Genomic DNA, 16471 nt, shown 5'->3' on the forward strand with positions numbered 1-16471 from the left:
GGAGTACATGCTTCGGCGCTCTCGGTACCTAGGTAGGTAAGTAGTTGGCTCCTCTGAATAACCACTTATTAATTCATCAGTTGACTACTCCGTACCTAACCTAGCCAAGTACCTCGCTACCTAAGTACATTTTCGAGTCCCACCTGACCATTCTACGTCTCAACCAACTTTTTTCATTGGATTCGCCCTCTTCTCCCTGGGCAGCACTAAGTAGTCACAATATCAACAATAGAGAAGATGGTCGCTTTACTATCTTGCTCCTCCCAACCGAGGACGACACTATCATTTTTATGGAGGTCGAGGATAGGCAAGGATCAAGACAGCAGCCCTTACAAGCAACAGGTCTTCTTTCACTTCGTGCCAGGTGGAAACCTTGATGCGACAGCTGCAGATGCGAGCCCTCTACGGTATCAAACAAGAGTACCGTGCCCAGACAACCACGTCAGAGGGCCAACCATCGGTAAAAAAAGCCAAGGACCTTTGCAGCTGCTCTGGAGAATATCCAACTAGTTATTACACCCATCCTGGTGGATGCTGGCTGGTCAATCGTAGATCCAGCTACCATCCGCCCATGTCGCGACTGCGTGAGAAGTTTTCGACTCAACGATGGGCGGCACACCTTCGCAGACGGCCCACCATTACCCATGACTGGGTATCCAACAGGTGGATGTTCTCCTCTCGCAGCTCCAGATGCATGCAGCTTTGTTGAATACGGTCTTCGTGGCCCGTTTTTCCCACGCCTCGACGACCCAATCTTTAGCGAGTGTGTTTTGAACAGACCAAGCATCACACGACCAATAATGTTCTCCACGTTCATCTTTACACTGAGTAACGTAGAACTGGGATTCGATTATGGGGGATTTGCCTTGGCAACCATGCTTTCTGTACTCCAGCAGTATTCGCCATCATCTCGATCTCAACTTCTTCGTATACACCCCTCACAACTGCCCGATAGTAACCGAATCGTAGTAGAATTTCATGAGTTCATTGCTCCTTTGCTATGCCTTTGATAAGATGGATTTCACATGCATTCTAGCAGAATCTAGGCCACCTTTGCCACTATGCATCAGAAATCACATGAAGCTGGCACCATGCGTCAGAAGCCCCACCATTTTATTTCCAAAAGAAACGAGAAACCTTGATATCATTTTTGGTATTTGTCCTCCACCAAGCTGCAGTAGTCTACGGAGTATGGCATCGTTCGACACTATGGGCTTGCGCCGGCTTTCCCTGACTGCAGCTCCATCCTGTTTCCCCAATCACACTACTCCGTAGTCACATCCTCATCTTTTGAAACCCTTTGTGTGTCTTTTGGCCCCCGACCCCGACCCTCTTTGCTACAGACACTTTGCTACAGACACAATGCTCCTTCCCATCCTCTGGGAAAACCAGCTTCTCAAAACCCATTCCTGTATGCCCCCGCCCTCTTTTTCCCGCTGGTTCGAGACTGGACTGGTGTCAAAGACTGAGACAAAATGGCCTGTTCCATGCGAACCCTTTTTGTATCTATGTCCTTCTAGACAATACTAAGTCGCCTATAAGAGAATCGCTCATCCTGCTCCAAGTCCAGCTTATCCTTGGTCGCTTTATCCTCCAGTCCCAAGATCAATAAATCATGGCTGCAAGCATGAACTCTGTTTGCCGGTCCTCCCGACTTGTCCATGCAGCGCCTTCGACTAAGCAACAACGCCCGGTGCTTTATCCCACGCGATGTCCTTGGCACCACTTGCCAACTTGGTGGAACAACGTCTTTCATCGCCTCAATCACTCTCTGTTATTCCCCGCCCCACCTTTGATCCTATGACAAGGCTGACCTGACTTACCGGAATGGCATTGGGCCCATCAGAAAGAGAGTCCGTCTTTCGTTTCAACCTACCGTTGTTCAGTAGTGTGACTAAACCTTCCACATCCAAGGGACTATATTCCTTTTCATTTGCCGTTGAGAGAGTTTACCATTCGGATCCTACATTTGACCCACGAATGCATCATTCGCGTCTTGAGTCCAAGATTCGAGACTTTGTATTGGGTAACGGCCAGGGCTGATTTGCTTCTGATGCCCCGCTCACAATAACCCCGTCCTCGGGCAATTCGCCGCAAATACTGCTGGTAGGTAGGAACTGAGGTCAAATGGCGGCCGATGTTTCAGTGTGGCCCCGTCAACACGCCTTCTGCGGAAGGCTTGAGGCTGGATACGGGGGATTGCGCCCCATCCAGAATGTGGTTTTGTCTGCTTTGGCCTAAGAGAACCGTTGTGCTATTCTTCATTGGGACCACCAAAGCCAGTACAGTACGGATTGGGGTGAGCTAGATGATCGAATTGAGAACAAGAATCAAAGCTCGTGTCTTCCTGCTTTCCTAAGACAATTAGCGACCCTCTACACGTCCCGAATTATCATTACGCAAGTTGTATTTCCTCGAAGCTGCCAAATTCTGACTGGGAAGTGATGTCAGAAGCGTCAAATGTAATCTTTCAGGCCCACTGACTAACGGACACTGTCATAACTAAAATTGGTCACTTGTCAGCAAGTGACTCGCAACAAAGACTGGGTAATTCCACAGTTCCATTCATGTATTTCTTTGCCATTAAGTGAAGCTAGGTCTGGGGTCTCTGACTTGTTGCTAGCGAGGAAATTCATGGAGAGAAAGAGGCGACCAGCTGCAGGCAAATCCTTCAACCATGTTCTCGCTTCTGTATTGAGCACAGATACACCAGAACAAGATGATTATTTTGCAAAGAAGGTAGCAGCAGAACGATGGGATTTTCAAGTTTACAAGATTCTGTGAAGCCTTACACAGGATCTTGTGCTTGTTGAAGCAATTGAAAAAGGGGAAGTGCGGCTGTGAATTATTGCGTGACAGTAGTACAGCGGCACACAGCTTGACCTATCGCCGTTATGATTTCGACCTTCTGCGCACAATAGACTATCATCTGGAACTGTGTTTGAACAATTCTAGGTACACACCACAAAGGCAACTGGAGAAAGGTGAAATTTTGCTCGGTTAATTGACATGATACTGTGAGTCTTGTGCAGGCTTCACCCGAACCGGGATCCCAATGGTGTACTACTTCAAATCGACAGCGGTTGAACCGCCGGCGTTCATCTATGTGGGCAAGGACAAAGTGGAGAGTATGTGGCAGATGCGTCTCGGAGAATTGGAAGCAGCATCTGACATTGGACTTGCAGATGAGGATTTGATCAAGTTCGGATGGGATGAAGATGTTTGGTAAGTGTCGCATGACCAATGCCGTTGGGCAACAAGAGAACTGAGTCTGGTCGACAGGGTAAGACTACTCGTTGGCTCCTTTTCGTGAATCGAATGGCACAAAATCCAACTGAAATGGCTCCAAGTTTCACGTCGACAACCTTTCCAGTGCACACGTCTATGTGCGACTACGGCAAGGGGAGACATGGACCACGATTCCAGCAGGGTTGCTGGAGGACTGTGCCCAACTGACCAAAGCAAATTCCATTGAAGGTAAGTGACACAGGCTTGGGACCAGCAGGCGCCCAAAGCTAGGATGGAAGTGGAATTGCCTGACAGGTTTCTTCAGGTAACAAAAAGGACAACGTCACTATCATCTACACTCCCTGGTCGAACCTACGCAAGGATGCATCAATGGCAACTGGCCAGGTGTCATTTCACGACCCAAAGATGGTCAAGAAAGTTCACGTCAAGGAACGACAGAACGCGATTGTCAACAGATTGAACAAAACCCGAGTCGAGAAATTCCCCGACCTCCGAGAAGAGAGGGAGGCCGACCAGAGAGAAAAGCGTAAGGCAGAGCGATTAGAGCGTGAGAAAGTCAAGGCGGCGGATCGGGCAGAGAAGAAGAGAAGAGAAGACCTGCGATATCAAAAGGACCATGCGTATGATGATCTGTTCAGGGAGGAGAACATGGTCAGCAACCAAGACCGAGATGCCAACTTCTACGAAGACGACTTTATGTAAATTGCCATCATTGGGATGGGCATTGATGGGGTAATACACAAGGTAGAAATATGACTTGTCCCCGGGGCGGATCTGATGAGCCTCAAACTAAATCATAACGCGTATCTGGAGGGGAGTCTGTTAGGAAAGGCACGTGGATGACGATGACGATCCCGCCCTGCCAACAAGGCCCCAGGCGCTGAGTGAGAGAGGCGGGGACATGTCCAAGGCGCCACAGCGCCTAAAACCACACATTTGTTCACCATTATTACAGGGCGGAATTGTTTTTAGGCAAGGTAGGTCCATGGGGTAGGGAACGCCCAACCGCCGAGGCGAAGAGGGGCGGAGGGGCTAACTTAGGCAGTCGGGACGGGCAGAGCAAATGCCAAACAGGCTTGCTCTACCTACTATTAGGTACTTACCGCTACTGCCCACTCACCTTTTATTACGCAATGATGGTGTAAGTGCAAGCACGTGGTCACCAGATCTGAAGTCACCAAAGCAGGAAATTCGCCAGGAAATCCCAAGGAGGCTGAGCTAACAAGGTCCATAGAATTAACCATCAACATGAAACTAGGCGAACCTTGCAAGACGTGCCACCTCCTGATCGATGCATCTTCATGACTTCCATGCAGTCTACCGTCCTTTCATCCCTCTCCGGCTTGAGGTCGACATTGTAACATCGCATTAGAGTCCCACAGTCGAGCCAAATCGCGCGGGCAATCAGTCTTTCCAGGTCGTGCAACTCATTCGAACTCGCCCAACACCTGGCAACAGTCGACCGCCTTTCTACAACTTACCATCACCTCGACCAACTTCGTAACCCACTACTTCTGGAAAACAACAACAAGAACAGACTGAAATCATGGCATCCACCGAAGGGCCTCAGCGCCACCATGGTCAGTATCATCGCGCTTCCTCGGACGCGTCCTGCGAAAATGAGACCTGTCATACTAATTGATCAAATAGATCGTCATGCTCGACGACGACCATTCGCTGCGTGGATGCGTCGCCTCGCCAATCTCAAGACCCTACACTCAGACTCGAACGATAGTCACGATGGTGCAAGACGATCCAACCTCAATATGAACATCAAGTCAAAGAGGGCCAACATTGCAAAGAATAACCCATACCCTCTTTCCTCGAGACCCGACGCAGCTCATAACCACTCAGCCTACTCGACACCCTTGTCCTCTGTCCGCTCTCGCCAGAGTTCGCTGTCTCAAAGCAAGCATTCCGTGTCTATCTCCCACGACAGTCACCTGCACAATAAATCAAGAGCCCCAACCCTGGCCACCACAGCCGAGACCACACACTCAGACGCTGCTCCATCTGGCGCAGGTACGAGCCAAAGTGCCCCGCGGACTGAAGGAGGCAGAGACAGCACATTTTCGTCGCCAGCGCCGTCAGTGCGGTCCTTTGCCACCACCCTCACCACCGTCCAGTCGATCGCACCTGCCCAGCACAACCTCCACAACCCGTCAACTTTGTCACAACCATCCCCCACCCCACCAGCCTTCCAGCTGCAGCCTGCAACTGCTGTGCCAGCCCACCTGGCGCCTCACTCCCACCCAACAACCTATCATACAGCGACGGCCAACAACGTGCTCACTGACGATGCCTCGATTTTGACGTTGGCGTCTTCGTCCAAACGTCGTCGGCGCAACTCTGTTGACACCAATGCATCCATGAAAGCATTGGCGCCAGCATCAATGTTCGGAGGCAGCCGTGAGTCCCTTCCGCTGTCCGTCTTATCAGGAACAATGATGCATTCAACCTCCGGAGCGGACACGGCCTCGTTGCGTGAGACGAGCACTTCTGGCGCCGGAGCCGGAGGACATTCGCGGCCGCTCAACGCCGAGCGAGCTAGTCTGATCTCGGCCTCCGGAATTGCCGCTCCTGCCCTGGCCAGTGAACGCAACAGCTACATTGGAAGCAAATACGGTGGTGGTGATGCGGCCAGTGTGCGCAGTGGTCTGTTGGGTGGTGGTGGTCATGGCCGTACCGATAGCGTCAGTGGGAGTATTGGCGGCACCAAGGATTTGAGAGACAGAGCGGGTGACGGGACGCTGGTCAATGGTCCAGGCATGGTCACGGCCCCCACGAGTCCCCTGATCGACGGCCCTGGCTCTGCTACGGCTTATACTTCTGCCTTGGGTGACGTCTCTGAAGCCTTGAAGGACGACGACGACGGTGATGATCAACAAGTTATGCATGACAGACCAGTTCTTGGACGATGAGTCTCGGACCTGGTCGTGACCTCGACCTGCCCTGTCCCAGAGCTGGAGACGAACTGCATGAAACATTCAACTTGAGTTAAAATACAGCGGTCGAAACTTGTTGCTCGACGTCGCATATCCTTATCCGCCTACGCACCAACGCACCCTCGCGAGTCGTTGCATTGCTTTTGCTTCGGGATGCTAGAAGCTAGAAGCCAGAACCTGGCTGGTCTAGCTTATTACGAGGCCTACACTTTGAACCATTTGATGATACCCAAAGCTTATCTAGACACTACTGTGTTTGTCATGGCATGATATATCTTTACCTCATACACGACCGCGTTCCTATTTAATAGATCCTCCTGGTTCTGATTCTGAGTTAGGCTTCTTTCGCTTCGTATATCTTGATCATGGGCTCCTTAAACTATCTATCGGTCCTTTCCAGCCCGAGTTCAATATCCCTCGTGCGGGCCCACGAACAACTAATAAACATGTACAAATCTGTTTGAGACCCTTCAATCGTTTCCAGCAGGTCGGATCCTCGAACCATCCATCCATCAAACATGGTTTTCCTAGATGCCACCAGACATGTCGTCATCCTCAAAGTCATGTACATAGACATGTCTCATAGCTTGTCGTTTTTTGAAATCTTGCTGTCCCTGCCAAACTCTCTCTCGACTTCGGGCAAGGTCTTACTTCCATCACTAAAACTCAGGTTGTCGATGACAACCTTTGCTTGTTCGAAAAACGACATTTGAATCATATTCTGGATGCTGGAGCGGAGGATGATCATCTCCACCCCTTTCCACTTACTACTGCGGACGGCAGTCTTTGCTGCGTTAGTCACAAGAGTTCCCGAGTCGGTTGGGGTCGAAATTTGCGGCAAGGGGTTTGTTGGCTTTTTTGGCGTCGATGTGGAGCCCACTAGGTTGTTCTGGGCTCGTGTCTTCATCGTATCAAGAGGATAGGTCTGTGTCGTTATGGTCAGATACAGGCAAGTGCACTTCGAGCAAAGTCAAACTCACCACGACCCATGCACCAATACCACAAATGGCTCCCGCGACGGCAATGGCACCCGGGGTATTGGCCTTTTCTGCCCCGTAGTACGAGTTGAGAGACTGTTTCGTAGTCTCATAAACACCGAAATATATGCCACTGCCGATGACATCTCGAACGAGATGCAACCTGAAGCCCGTCCAGAGTCCAAAAACGCCGCGCCGTTCAATGATTCGCTTCATAGAACCCCAGGAGCTCACCCTGCCATAGTTCTTCACGTTGGGATTGCTGGTACCCGGCGGATTGTTGGAAGAGGCCATGAGTACTGAAGATTGTGTGGCATTCTTGATCAACTCGACCGGGGTCAGAGCGACCGCCGTCACACCACCCGAGACCATGCCTGCTCCAGTGAAACAGAGTAATGTGGCAGAATTCGGATATGTTCCAGGCTTATTGACGTGCTGGAGGGGAGAAGAGCCTGTAGCTGCTTCAATCCATCGATCAAAGGAATACTTTGCTTTTCGATAAATGGAAAAGCCCAAAGCCCGAGAGGTTGTGATGGATACCAATGGGCTCAGCGTGCCTTGTATACGGTGAGATTTCATATCTATGAGCTTGATCTGGATGCTTACCAGCCCAGAAACCTCGAATCCCCTCTGTTCGATATGTGTGTTTTGTGGCTTGCCATGCGTTTGGAAAATACCGCCTAGAAAGAATGATCAGAGGTGTTGGTTAAAGAGGGTTGGTCTTAAAATCCACTCACGATTGCATGCGGACTTTGACATTCTCCAACGGTGCCTAGGACGAATTAACAACCTATAATTCAATGGCCTCCTGTGAACTCACCCCCGCAACAACAGCCAATGCACAAGCAGGTGCAGAAGACAACATCTGTCTGTACTTCTTTGCATAGTAAATCCGAGTATCGGCGGAGCCCCAACCGGTATCCACAGTCTGCCTTGACGCCATCTTTATAGGTGGCTGAGATGATTTGGAAGGTATTTTGGAGGTATAATCATGACCAGAATCTAGTTGTCGATTGTTGCTCTCCTTGCTAGCATGGTTCATCGCAGGCTCAGATCGAATATCGCAGATGAAAGGCTAGCTGCAAGGCAAGGAGGGCGATATATGTATATTCGTGAGGGACCGTTACCGAAAAATGGAGGATCATGGACCAGCACAAGACCGTACGTTCTTTGTTTGGGCTGCGGAACCCGATGGAACGCAAGAAGATCTCTCAATCAAATGAGACGACCTCTACGCGTTCCACATGCCGTTGGACAGTGTGCAGCAGCGATTTTGCGTGGCCAGGAAGCTGGCAAGGAGCACTGGGAGGGCACAGGTCCGACTGGTGAAGGCTCCGCAGTGTTCGGATGAGGATGGTTCTGATGCCGGCGCTCGAGATGGAATGAGGAGGTCTTGAGGAAGATTGTAATAGAATTGAGAAGGAAGAAAGGAGAGCTTTCAAGGCTGCAGTGGAGAGGTTAATTCGTCCAGGAGTCTCAACGTAGGGGCGTGAAGAGGCGTTGGGATGCAGGTGTAGAAAGGACAAGGAACATAGGTACGGCAGTCTATGACGAGAAAGAATCGGGACGACTCAACACTTTCTCCTTGGAGCAGTTTTGTTTTCCTTTCAAATAGATGAAGGATCCCAATTCATCGGAGACAGCTGATGAAGAGGGAGCAATGTGTGAAAGGTGGTGGTGAGGTGAGGGTTTAGAGGTTCACAAGGATCGGTCTGGTAGCAAAAGGCATGTGAACAAGTGCCCATTAGGGCAGATTGAGGGCTCCTGCCAACCTGACGTATTTTCCTGGAGAGGTAGTGAGGGCGAGCGAGGGGTAAACACTAGTTTAGGATTAGTAGAACAAGCGACGAGTAGCTTGTCGAGTATAAGAACGACTAACGAGTCTAGTGGTGAGAGAGCCAATAGATATCAATGTTAGGTAAGTTGTATCCCCCATGTCCCCCAGTGTTCCCCCATAGTCGCAACTTCCAAGGGAAGGCATCGTGTCTAGACCATTCTTGGCATTTTGTCACCACCAATATCCATCTACGGTAAAGTCAGCGTTCAACAAGTCGATCACTGTCGACACATTAATGCTGTGTGAGGTGTCAATATCAGTGATTAGTCCTCTCAGTGTCTGAAAGCCCTATCAGCCTTGAAGCACCCTTCAGAAGATTCATCAACCCTGAATTCAGGATGTGTCAGGTGTACCATTATCGGTAAGCACATGGGCCTCATAGGCACCTGAGATCGAGGCACTTTACAGGTATATACCTACACATATATTGCTTCCACGCTACGATGGAAATCTAAACCGTTTACAGGCAAGAGATGTTTGGCATAGCCAGGCTCCCAACCATACACAAGTCTGCCTGGACGGCTCCTGTCCCTGAGGCGCTCTTCTCCAAGCCTGGGGATTAGTGGCATTTTTTCTACCGCGGATTTTTTATCCATCCACGCCTATCCAGTGAAGCAAAAAGCGCGCAGCCGCACTCAAAACCAGCCTCGGTAGATTGTCCAACCCTCAACTTCGTGGAGACCGACCGACATTGACTGGCCATGAAGGATTTCAGCCCCGCAAAGGGTGCCTCTGTGGGGGTTTCGGAGGCTTACTCTGTACGCTGGTGACTGACTGGCTCCTCCAGCAACACCGGTCGACTCTCAAACTTGAATGACCGAGAGCCGAGGGTCAGCGATCGGTCTTCCCGCAATCGCCGTCTTTCACACCTCTCCAGAGCCGACAGATACAAATAAAAGATGATTCTTCATTGCCTGCGACCCCAACATTTCTCGCTCTCGATTTGTATCACCATCAAGTTTACATTTCCTCATTTTTGACATCCCTCTAGAGAATACCAACCCGAGTCAATCTTCACGTATACCCTCCTCACCATGCCTCGTAAACCCGCACCCGCCTACGTCCTCGGCGTGGGCATGACCAAGTTCATCAAGCCCCGCGGAAAGGTTGACTACACTGAGCTCGGCTTCGAAGCTGGTGTCAAGGCTATGCTCGATGCTCAAATCAACTATGATGATGTCGACCAGGGTGTTGCCTGTTACTGCTACGGTGATTCTACCTGCGGTCAGAGAGTCTTCTACCAGTTCGGCATGACCCAGATTCCCATCTACAATGTCAACAACAACTGCTCGACTGGTAGCACCGGTCTTAACATGGCTAGACAAGCTATCTCATACGGCGCCGCCGACTGTGTCCTTGTCATCGGCTTCGAGAAGATGAACCCGGGCAGCCTCACAACCTATTTCAATGACCGAGAAAACCCAACCGGCACCTCCAACAAGATGCTCAAGGAGACACGTGGTGTAACCAATGCGCCAGGTGCCGCCCAGCTCTTTGGCAACGCTGGCCGAGAATATATGGAGAAATATGGTGCTAGCGCCGAAGACTTTGCTGAGATTGCCCGTGTCAACCACGAACACAGCAAGCGAAACCCTTACTCGCAATTCAAGGATGAATACACCTTGGAACAGATCCTCAAGTCACCTATGATTCATGCTCCCTTGACCAAGCTTCAGTGCTGCCCCACATCTGACGGTGGTGCCGCTGTCGTCGTCGTTTCGCAAGAGTTCCTCGATAAGCGACCACACCTCAAGTCTCAGGCTATTTTGATCGCCGGTCAGAAGCTCGCTACCGATCCCCCCGATCTATTCAGCCGATCTGCTATTGACCTAGTCGGCTATAAGATGTCCGAGTATGCTGCCGAAGTTGCCCTCAAGGAGGCCGGTATCACCCCCAATGACGTGAGCGTCGTTGAAGTCCACGACTGCTTCAGCGCTAACGAGATGTGTGTCATCGATGCGCTCAAGCTTTGCCCTAAGGGTAAAGCCCACGAGCTTGTCCGTTCCGGAGGTATCACCTACGGCGGCAAGTATGTCATCAACCCATCAGGAGGTCTCATCTCCAAGGGTCACCCTCTAGGTAAGTCGAGTATCTGTGATCTCTTTGGGCTCTCGTACTAACACCCGACTTAGGCGCCACTGGTCTTGCTCAGTGTGCAGAACTCACCTGGCACCTTCGAGGCTGGGCCAACAACCGTCTAGTCAAGGACACCAAGTACGCTCTTCAACACAACCTGGGTCTCGGCGGTGCCGTCGTTGTAACCGTCTACGCCCGCCCAGATGGCAAGGCTGCCACCCCTGTCACGGATGTCGAAGTTGGCAAAATCAACGGCTTGGGTTACAACCCTGCCACCGAAGCCAAGGGCTTCACCACCGAGCAGGCGAGAAGAGTTGTCTCACAGAAACAGTTCTCGGACTGGGCGCTCCAGGACACCCAGACCAAGGTGCAATCGAGGTTTTAGGCATGAAATGTCTCGTACTCTCAATTTGATATGTATATAAAACTCTGTCAATGACCATCTATCCATATATGATGTATGATGGATGCTCCATCAAGTGTTGAAAAAGTCCGCTACCGCACAAACGTCGCATGCCATGATGACTGTTTCAAAGCGAGATTACCTACCAGCGCTACCTACTGTCCGCTAAAAGATTTCGTTTCACATAGGATGCTTATAATTTTTTCCACTTGCCTGCACCTGATTCGCGAGGGCGTAAGGGACCTGTTGACCTCCCTCCAGTCGCGAACATCCTCAATAAGCATAAGAACTGCAACATAACCAGATGAGAAAGCCACAGTGTCGTTGAAAACGTCGTCATGTCAACTTTGTTCCATTCGGACCAGAGCGGTTCGCACATTCCGGACGACTTTGACGTTGGCTGGTTACCCCGCCAGCCCACCTTGCACCTCGGAACAGAGGGTGCCAGGTATTTAATTGAACCCAACTTTCACACAGATTCTGGGTTCAAGCAAGAAACAAACCTCGATGACTCTTGATGACCGTCAGAATAGGGCAACCTCCCTCAATTGCGCAAGTAGGCTGGAATTGACCAAGTCTCGAGTCTAGCCTTGTCCTTACAGAGAAGAAACGACTATGAGTACTTAATTCGCCTTACTAAGACACTTTCCCAGTGGAGAATCTTGAAGCTGAGTCATGATAAATGGACACAGTACCTCGGGGTATTTTCCGTTGGGGACTGGGAACCTATTCGGCACATCTTTCAGGCTCATGTAGTTCAAGTAGATATGCCATTTTTCCAAGGGTTTGCAATCAATGCACAGATGCTTGATCAAGGTTTCGGGCTGCTTTCCTCTTTGGACGATTTGTGAACAATGAGACCGGCTTTGGAACTCACCAATGGAGGTGGGATTGTAAATCAAATTGTGGAATTTGGATGATATCCCCGTGGAACTGTCGCCACGGAACTTTCTACCATCGAACGAAGACGATTGACTTTTCGCGTATCAGGTTCCAAATCCCGGCGACAAAAGTGGGACGTGAGACATTTCGTCACTTATATAATTTCTGAGCTTGCCCCGATGTCGTGTCGTATTCCCGTACCCCTTCGTCGGTGACCCAGTGACACCCATTCAATTCATATTCTCTTTCGCTTCAACTAGTCAGCACTACCCCAGCCAACATGCCAGAACGCTTCGAGTCAGACGTCAAGGATGCCTCGGCACTGGGACAACCTCTTCATTTCGAATTCAGTGGGAGAACAGCTCCAAATAGATTTCTCAAGGCTGCCATGACTGAACGTTTGTCGTCATGGGATGCACACGACAGGACCAAGCGTGGCGTTCCCTCAAAGGAACTCATCAACGTCTACAAGCGCTGGGGCGAAGGAGGAATGGGCCATATCCTGAGCGGCAACATCATGGTTGATTATCATCAGTTGGAAGCACCAGGAAATCCCATCATCCCTATCGACGCCCCTTTTGAGGGTGAGCGCTTTGAAGCCTTCAGAGAAATGGCCACCCAGGCAAAGGCTCATGGCAGTCTGATAACCGGCCAGGTCAGCCACCCAGGTCGGCAGGTAGCAGCGGATGTCAACGATGATCCAATCTCTGCCAGCGACGTTCATATGGCCGAAGCCATAGGCATGAAATTCGCAAAGCCCCATGCCGCGTCACAGGAAGAAATCGACCACATTGTGAACCAATTCGCCCATGCAGCAGAATACTTGTACAAGGCTGGATACGATGGAATTCAGCTTCACGGCGCGCACGGATATCTGATCGCACAATTCCTATCTCGGACCACGAACAAGAGAACCGACAAGTACGGAGGCTCGATTGAAAATCGTGCCAGGTTGATAGTTGAGATTGCCGAGGCCATCCGCGCAAGATTGCCTTCTAACTCCGGTTTCATTCTTGGAATCAAGATGAACTCGAAAGAATTCCAAGAAGATGGACTGACCGCAGAAGAGGCCAAGCAAATATGCCAGATCCTCGAGCAGAACAAGTTCGACTTTGTCGAGCTATCAGGCGGCACATATCAGTCATTGGCGTTCCAGCACACAAGAGACAGCACTCGGGCTCGCGAGGCTTTCTTCCTCGAATTCGCAGAGCTGATCACCCCTATTCTAACCAAGACAAAGACTTATATCACCGGAGGCTTCAGAACAGTCGGGGGCATGGTAGCAGCCTTGAATACCGTCGACGGTGTTGGTCTTGGAAGACCAGCAGCCCAAGAATTCCACTTTGCCAAAGACGTCCTGGAAGGTAAGATCACAGGAGCCATCCACCAGCAGATTGATTTAGACAACTTTGGGCTTGGAAATGTCATTGCAGGCACACAGATTCGGCAGGTTGGCAAGGACCATGAGCCAATCGATATGTCCAAGAAGGAGAATGTCGAGGTCTTCTTCAAGGATATGGGCAAGTGGATGGAAAAGATGGGTTCTGGTGATCCAAACAACTATGGATATGTTGATCTGGATTCATTCAAGGCTCAACCATATATTACTACATAAGAGAGGGATAGAGCTAGAAGCCTTGCGTTAGATTTGGGCCGGGCAAAGATTGCTCAAAAAGGTCTTGATGAAATGATAGCAGCGAATACAACGTCAATTGTAGTCTAGAAAAATTATGGAATGTCTAGAGGCAAAAACAGATTGAGTGATAATTGTCGATTTGTCAGGGTAGGAACAAGGAGAACTTAGTTATCTACAGGGGGCCGAAGGCTGAGGGGCAGCCCGAGGGGCAGCCCGAGGGCCTAGCATACCTGACCTACAGAGTACATAGGGTTGGCTTAGCGTCCCGTGAGAGATCAAGTGATCTCACGTGATCAGATTCCTCATACCTCTTATCAACACGTGATCAACATATCAGTGGCAGGTTAGCCGACAGTCTTCGCATATCCAATATCCGTTCCAAATGCTTTCCTCCGGTGGAATCTTGATTGTTCCTCCTCTTCAAGGTAGGTTAATGCCACGAGACGCATGTTTGAGGACTATACTCACTGACATGATCAGAAAAGCACTTCCATGTCCGCACCATATGGCCGACAGCAACAACATCAATGACGATGACTATGTTGCCAAATTACTCGCCGAAGACGCTCGACAAAGTTCCAAGCGATACTCGTCTATCGGTCTTGCGGCATTGATACCCAAAAGGTAGTGCCCAACACCTGTTACAATGAAACACCACGGAATCTGCTGACCACGTACAAATATGTCTAGACCCACCGGTTCGGCTCCCAAGCCCAACACCCGCTTCCTGCAAAGCCTGGTCCGAGACGTCAATACTCATAATGAAGCCTTGAAGAAGAAAGAGGAACTTGAGGCCAGGATTCATCTACGACAGATCAGAGACCGCGAGTCCGGAAATCGAGTAGAAAAGACCAAGGGACACAGACATGGATACGATGAATCCCGCGAGAGGAGAAGAGACAAAGACCAGCATGACCGAGGCTCGAAACGTCGAAGATTAAATGACGACGACCAGGACGAATACCACCATAGAAATCATAGGAGGAGGGATGATGATCGCCGACACTCGCGAAAACATAGGCTTTCGCCACAGTCGAGAAGCCCTTCACCGGAGCGAAGCAAAACTGGCAGAAGCCGGTCCGAAAGAGAGTCTGAAACTGCCACTCGCACACCACGTGAACCCAGACCGGACGACCATCGCAAAAGAAATCGCCGACGCTCAAGGTCAAGGTCCAGATCAAAAAGTCCTCACCGAACCGAAGATCCAAAACGCCGTAGTCGACCCTCTCTAAAACCATCCTCCTCCTCCTCTCAATCTCGATCACACGTTCAGAAAAACCCTCATCCCACTCGTCCCCGTCGCATTTCCACCTCCAGCTCCAGCTCCACCTCGAGTTCAACAACATCAACCAACGACTCCGATCCCCTATCTTCAATCATTGGCCCCCGCCCACCATCTCCAACCATCCAACGCGGCCGGGGATTCACATATCCCAAGGACCCTACTTCGACAACAATCGACGATCGATTCTCCAGCACATACGACCCTCAAAACGACATATCCACCCATGATAAAGACACCACCGCTATCGACGACGACGATTGGGCCAACGCCCTCGAAGCCCTCCGTGACCGTCAGGCTCTACGCATGAAACAAGCAGATCGAATGCGCGACGCTGGATTCGACGAGCATGTCATTCGGAAGTGGAAAGATGGTAGTAATTCATTATTCACGAAATCAAAATCGAATGAGCGGTCTGGGTTTGGAGGAGGAGGTGGTGATGGTGGTGATGGTGGTGATGGTGACATCAATGATGTGAAATGGCGGAAGAGAGGGGAGGAGAAGGAATGGGATCAGGGAAAGATTGATCTGGATCCAGACTGATAGATACGTACCTAACGTAGCCATCGATCGAGTCTAAGGTAATGGTTGGTACGAGTCATTGAGTAAACGAATACATTTCAATCAATCGCACACACATGATAACACAGCAATTATTTGAATTCAGTGTACAAGAGTTTGGCGCGCACACCCCAACATACATGATCATCGTCATCGTCATGGTCGTCCCATATCTTTGTTGCAAGAAACCTGGAGGTTAGCTCAGGGGGTCCAACAACCAGAAAAAGTGCCACTGTCTTGGACTGGCTGAGAGAAACCTTTAGTGAAACTTGTAGTATGCATGCCAGCGACGGTTCAGTCGTCTTGTGTTGGTCCTCTGGTCCACATGGAAGTTCCTCCTTGCCAAATAGCAATATTCACGAGCTTTGCTTGCTTTCTCTCGATACAGAAGAGTATCGCCTCTCCCATCTCCGCCACTTTTTCCACCGTCGTCAATCATCAAAATGTAATGATGACATGACCCTTCCATCTTCCATCTTTCTCCTTTTCCGATGCAATCCTCCGTTATTGCAAAGCCCTAATTTCACACCTAGCGAGTCACAATCACCACCAATACTGCTGCTGCTGCTGCTGCTCCTCCTCCTGCGATAAGCAAGTCAGGCTGGCTGCGAGTCGAGTCCGAG

General features: G+C 50.3%; 6 protein-coding genes across 6 annotated transcripts; 5 read left to right on the forward strand and 1 right to left on the reverse strand.

The window, feature by feature from the left end:
• Nucleotides 1–3055: 3055 nt before the first annotated feature.
• On the forward strand, nucleotides 3056–3951 carry PV10_08706 (uncharacterized protein; the record flags this gene model as incomplete). The annotated part of the gene is made up of 3 exons (XM_016373765.1): nucleotides 3056–3225; nucleotides 3374–3477; nucleotides 3554–3951. 3 exons carry the CDS (start codon nucleotides 3056–3058, stop codon nucleotides 3949–3951), a joined length of 672 nt encoding a protein of 223 aa, XP_016220676.1.
• A 610-nt stretch (nucleotides 3952–4561) lies between these two features.
• Nucleotides 4562–6589, forward strand: PV10_08707 (uncharacterized protein). Its single transcript, XM_016373766.1, has 2 exons — nucleotides 4562–4829; nucleotides 4900–6589. The coding sequence occupies exons 1-2, from the start codon at nucleotides 4796–4798 to the stop codon at nucleotides 6168–6170; spliced, it is 1305 nt and encodes a 434-aa protein (XP_016220677.1). The 5' UTR covers nucleotides 4562–4795; the 3' UTR covers nucleotides 6171–6589.
• On the reverse strand, nucleotides 6449–8973 carry PV10_08708 (uncharacterized protein). Its single transcript, XM_016373767.1, has 5 exons — nucleotides 7992–8973; nucleotides 7909–7943; nucleotides 7778–7851; nucleotides 7175–7728; nucleotides 6449–7119 (listed from the first exon to the last, which is right to left on the reverse strand). Exons 1-5 carry the CDS (start codon nucleotides 8211–8213, stop codon nucleotides 6775–6777), a joined length of 1230 nt encoding a protein of 409 aa, XP_016220678.1. The 5' UTR covers nucleotides 8214–8973; the 3' UTR covers nucleotides 6449–6774.
• Nucleotides 8974–9693: 720 nt separating this feature from the next.
• On the forward strand, nucleotides 9694–11574 carry PV10_08709 (uncharacterized protein). Its single transcript, XM_016373768.1, has 2 exons — nucleotides 9694–11087; nucleotides 11141–11574. The coding sequence occupies exons 1-2, from the start codon at nucleotides 10043–10045 to the stop codon at nucleotides 11467–11469; spliced, it is 1374 nt and encodes a 457-aa protein (XP_016220679.1). The 5' UTR covers nucleotides 9694–10042; the 3' UTR covers nucleotides 11470–11574.
• A 1075-nt stretch (nucleotides 11575–12649) lies between these two features.
• PV10_08710 (uncharacterized protein) lies at nucleotides 12650–13984 on the forward strand (the record flags this gene model as incomplete). The annotated part of the gene is made up of 1 exon (XM_016373769.1): nucleotides 12650–13984. The coding sequence occupies one exon, from the start codon at nucleotides 12650–12652 to the stop codon at nucleotides 13982–13984; it is 1335 nt and encodes a 444-aa protein (XP_016220680.1).
• A 526-nt stretch (nucleotides 13985–14510) lies between these two features.
• On the forward strand, nucleotides 14511–15830 carry PV10_08711 (uncharacterized protein; the record flags this gene model as incomplete). Its single annotated transcript, XM_016373770.1, has 2 exons — nucleotides 14511–14629; nucleotides 14696–15830. 2 exons carry the CDS (start codon nucleotides 14511–14513, stop codon nucleotides 15828–15830), a joined length of 1254 nt encoding a protein of 417 aa, XP_016220681.1.
• Between the last annotated feature and the right edge of the window lie 641 nt (nucleotides 15831–16471).

This window comes from Exophiala mesophila (genome assembly GCF_000836275.1).
Source record: "Exophiala mesophila strain CBS 40295 unplaced genomic scaffold supercont1.6, whole genome shotgun sequence".
In the NCBI taxonomy this organism is placed as follows: Eukaryota; Fungi; Ascomycota; class Eurotiomycetes; order Chaetothyriales; family Herpotrichiellaceae; genus Exophiala; species Exophiala mesophila.

Coding starts and splice junctions, on each gene's coding strand:
- PV10_08709 (XM_016373768.1), top strand. CDS start 10,043: ATGCCTCGTAAACCCGCACCCGCCTACGTCCTCGGCGTGGGCATGACC. Junction 11,088..11,140: donor CTCCAAGGGTCACCCTCTAG/GTAAGTCGAGTA, acceptor CACCCGACTTAG/GCGCCACTGGTCTTGCTCAG.
- PV10_08708 (XM_016373767.1), bottom strand. CDS start 8,213: ATGAACCATGCTAGCAAGGAGAGCAACAATCGACAACTAGATTCTGGT. Junction 7,944..7,991: donor CATTGGCTGTTGTTGCGGGG/GTGAGTTCACAG, acceptor AATTCGTCCTAG/GCACCGTTGGAGAATGTCAA. Junction 7,729..7,777: donor GATTCGAGGTTTCTGGGCTG/GTAAGCATCCAG, acceptor ACCGTATACAAG/GCACGCTGAGCCCATTGGTA.
- PV10_08707 (XM_016373766.1), top strand. CDS start 4,796: ATGGCATCCACCGAAGGGCCTCAGCGCCACCATG. Junction 4,830..4,899: donor AGGGCCTCAGCGCCACCATG/GTCAGTATCATC, acceptor TTGATCAAATAG/ATCGTCATGCTCGACGACGA.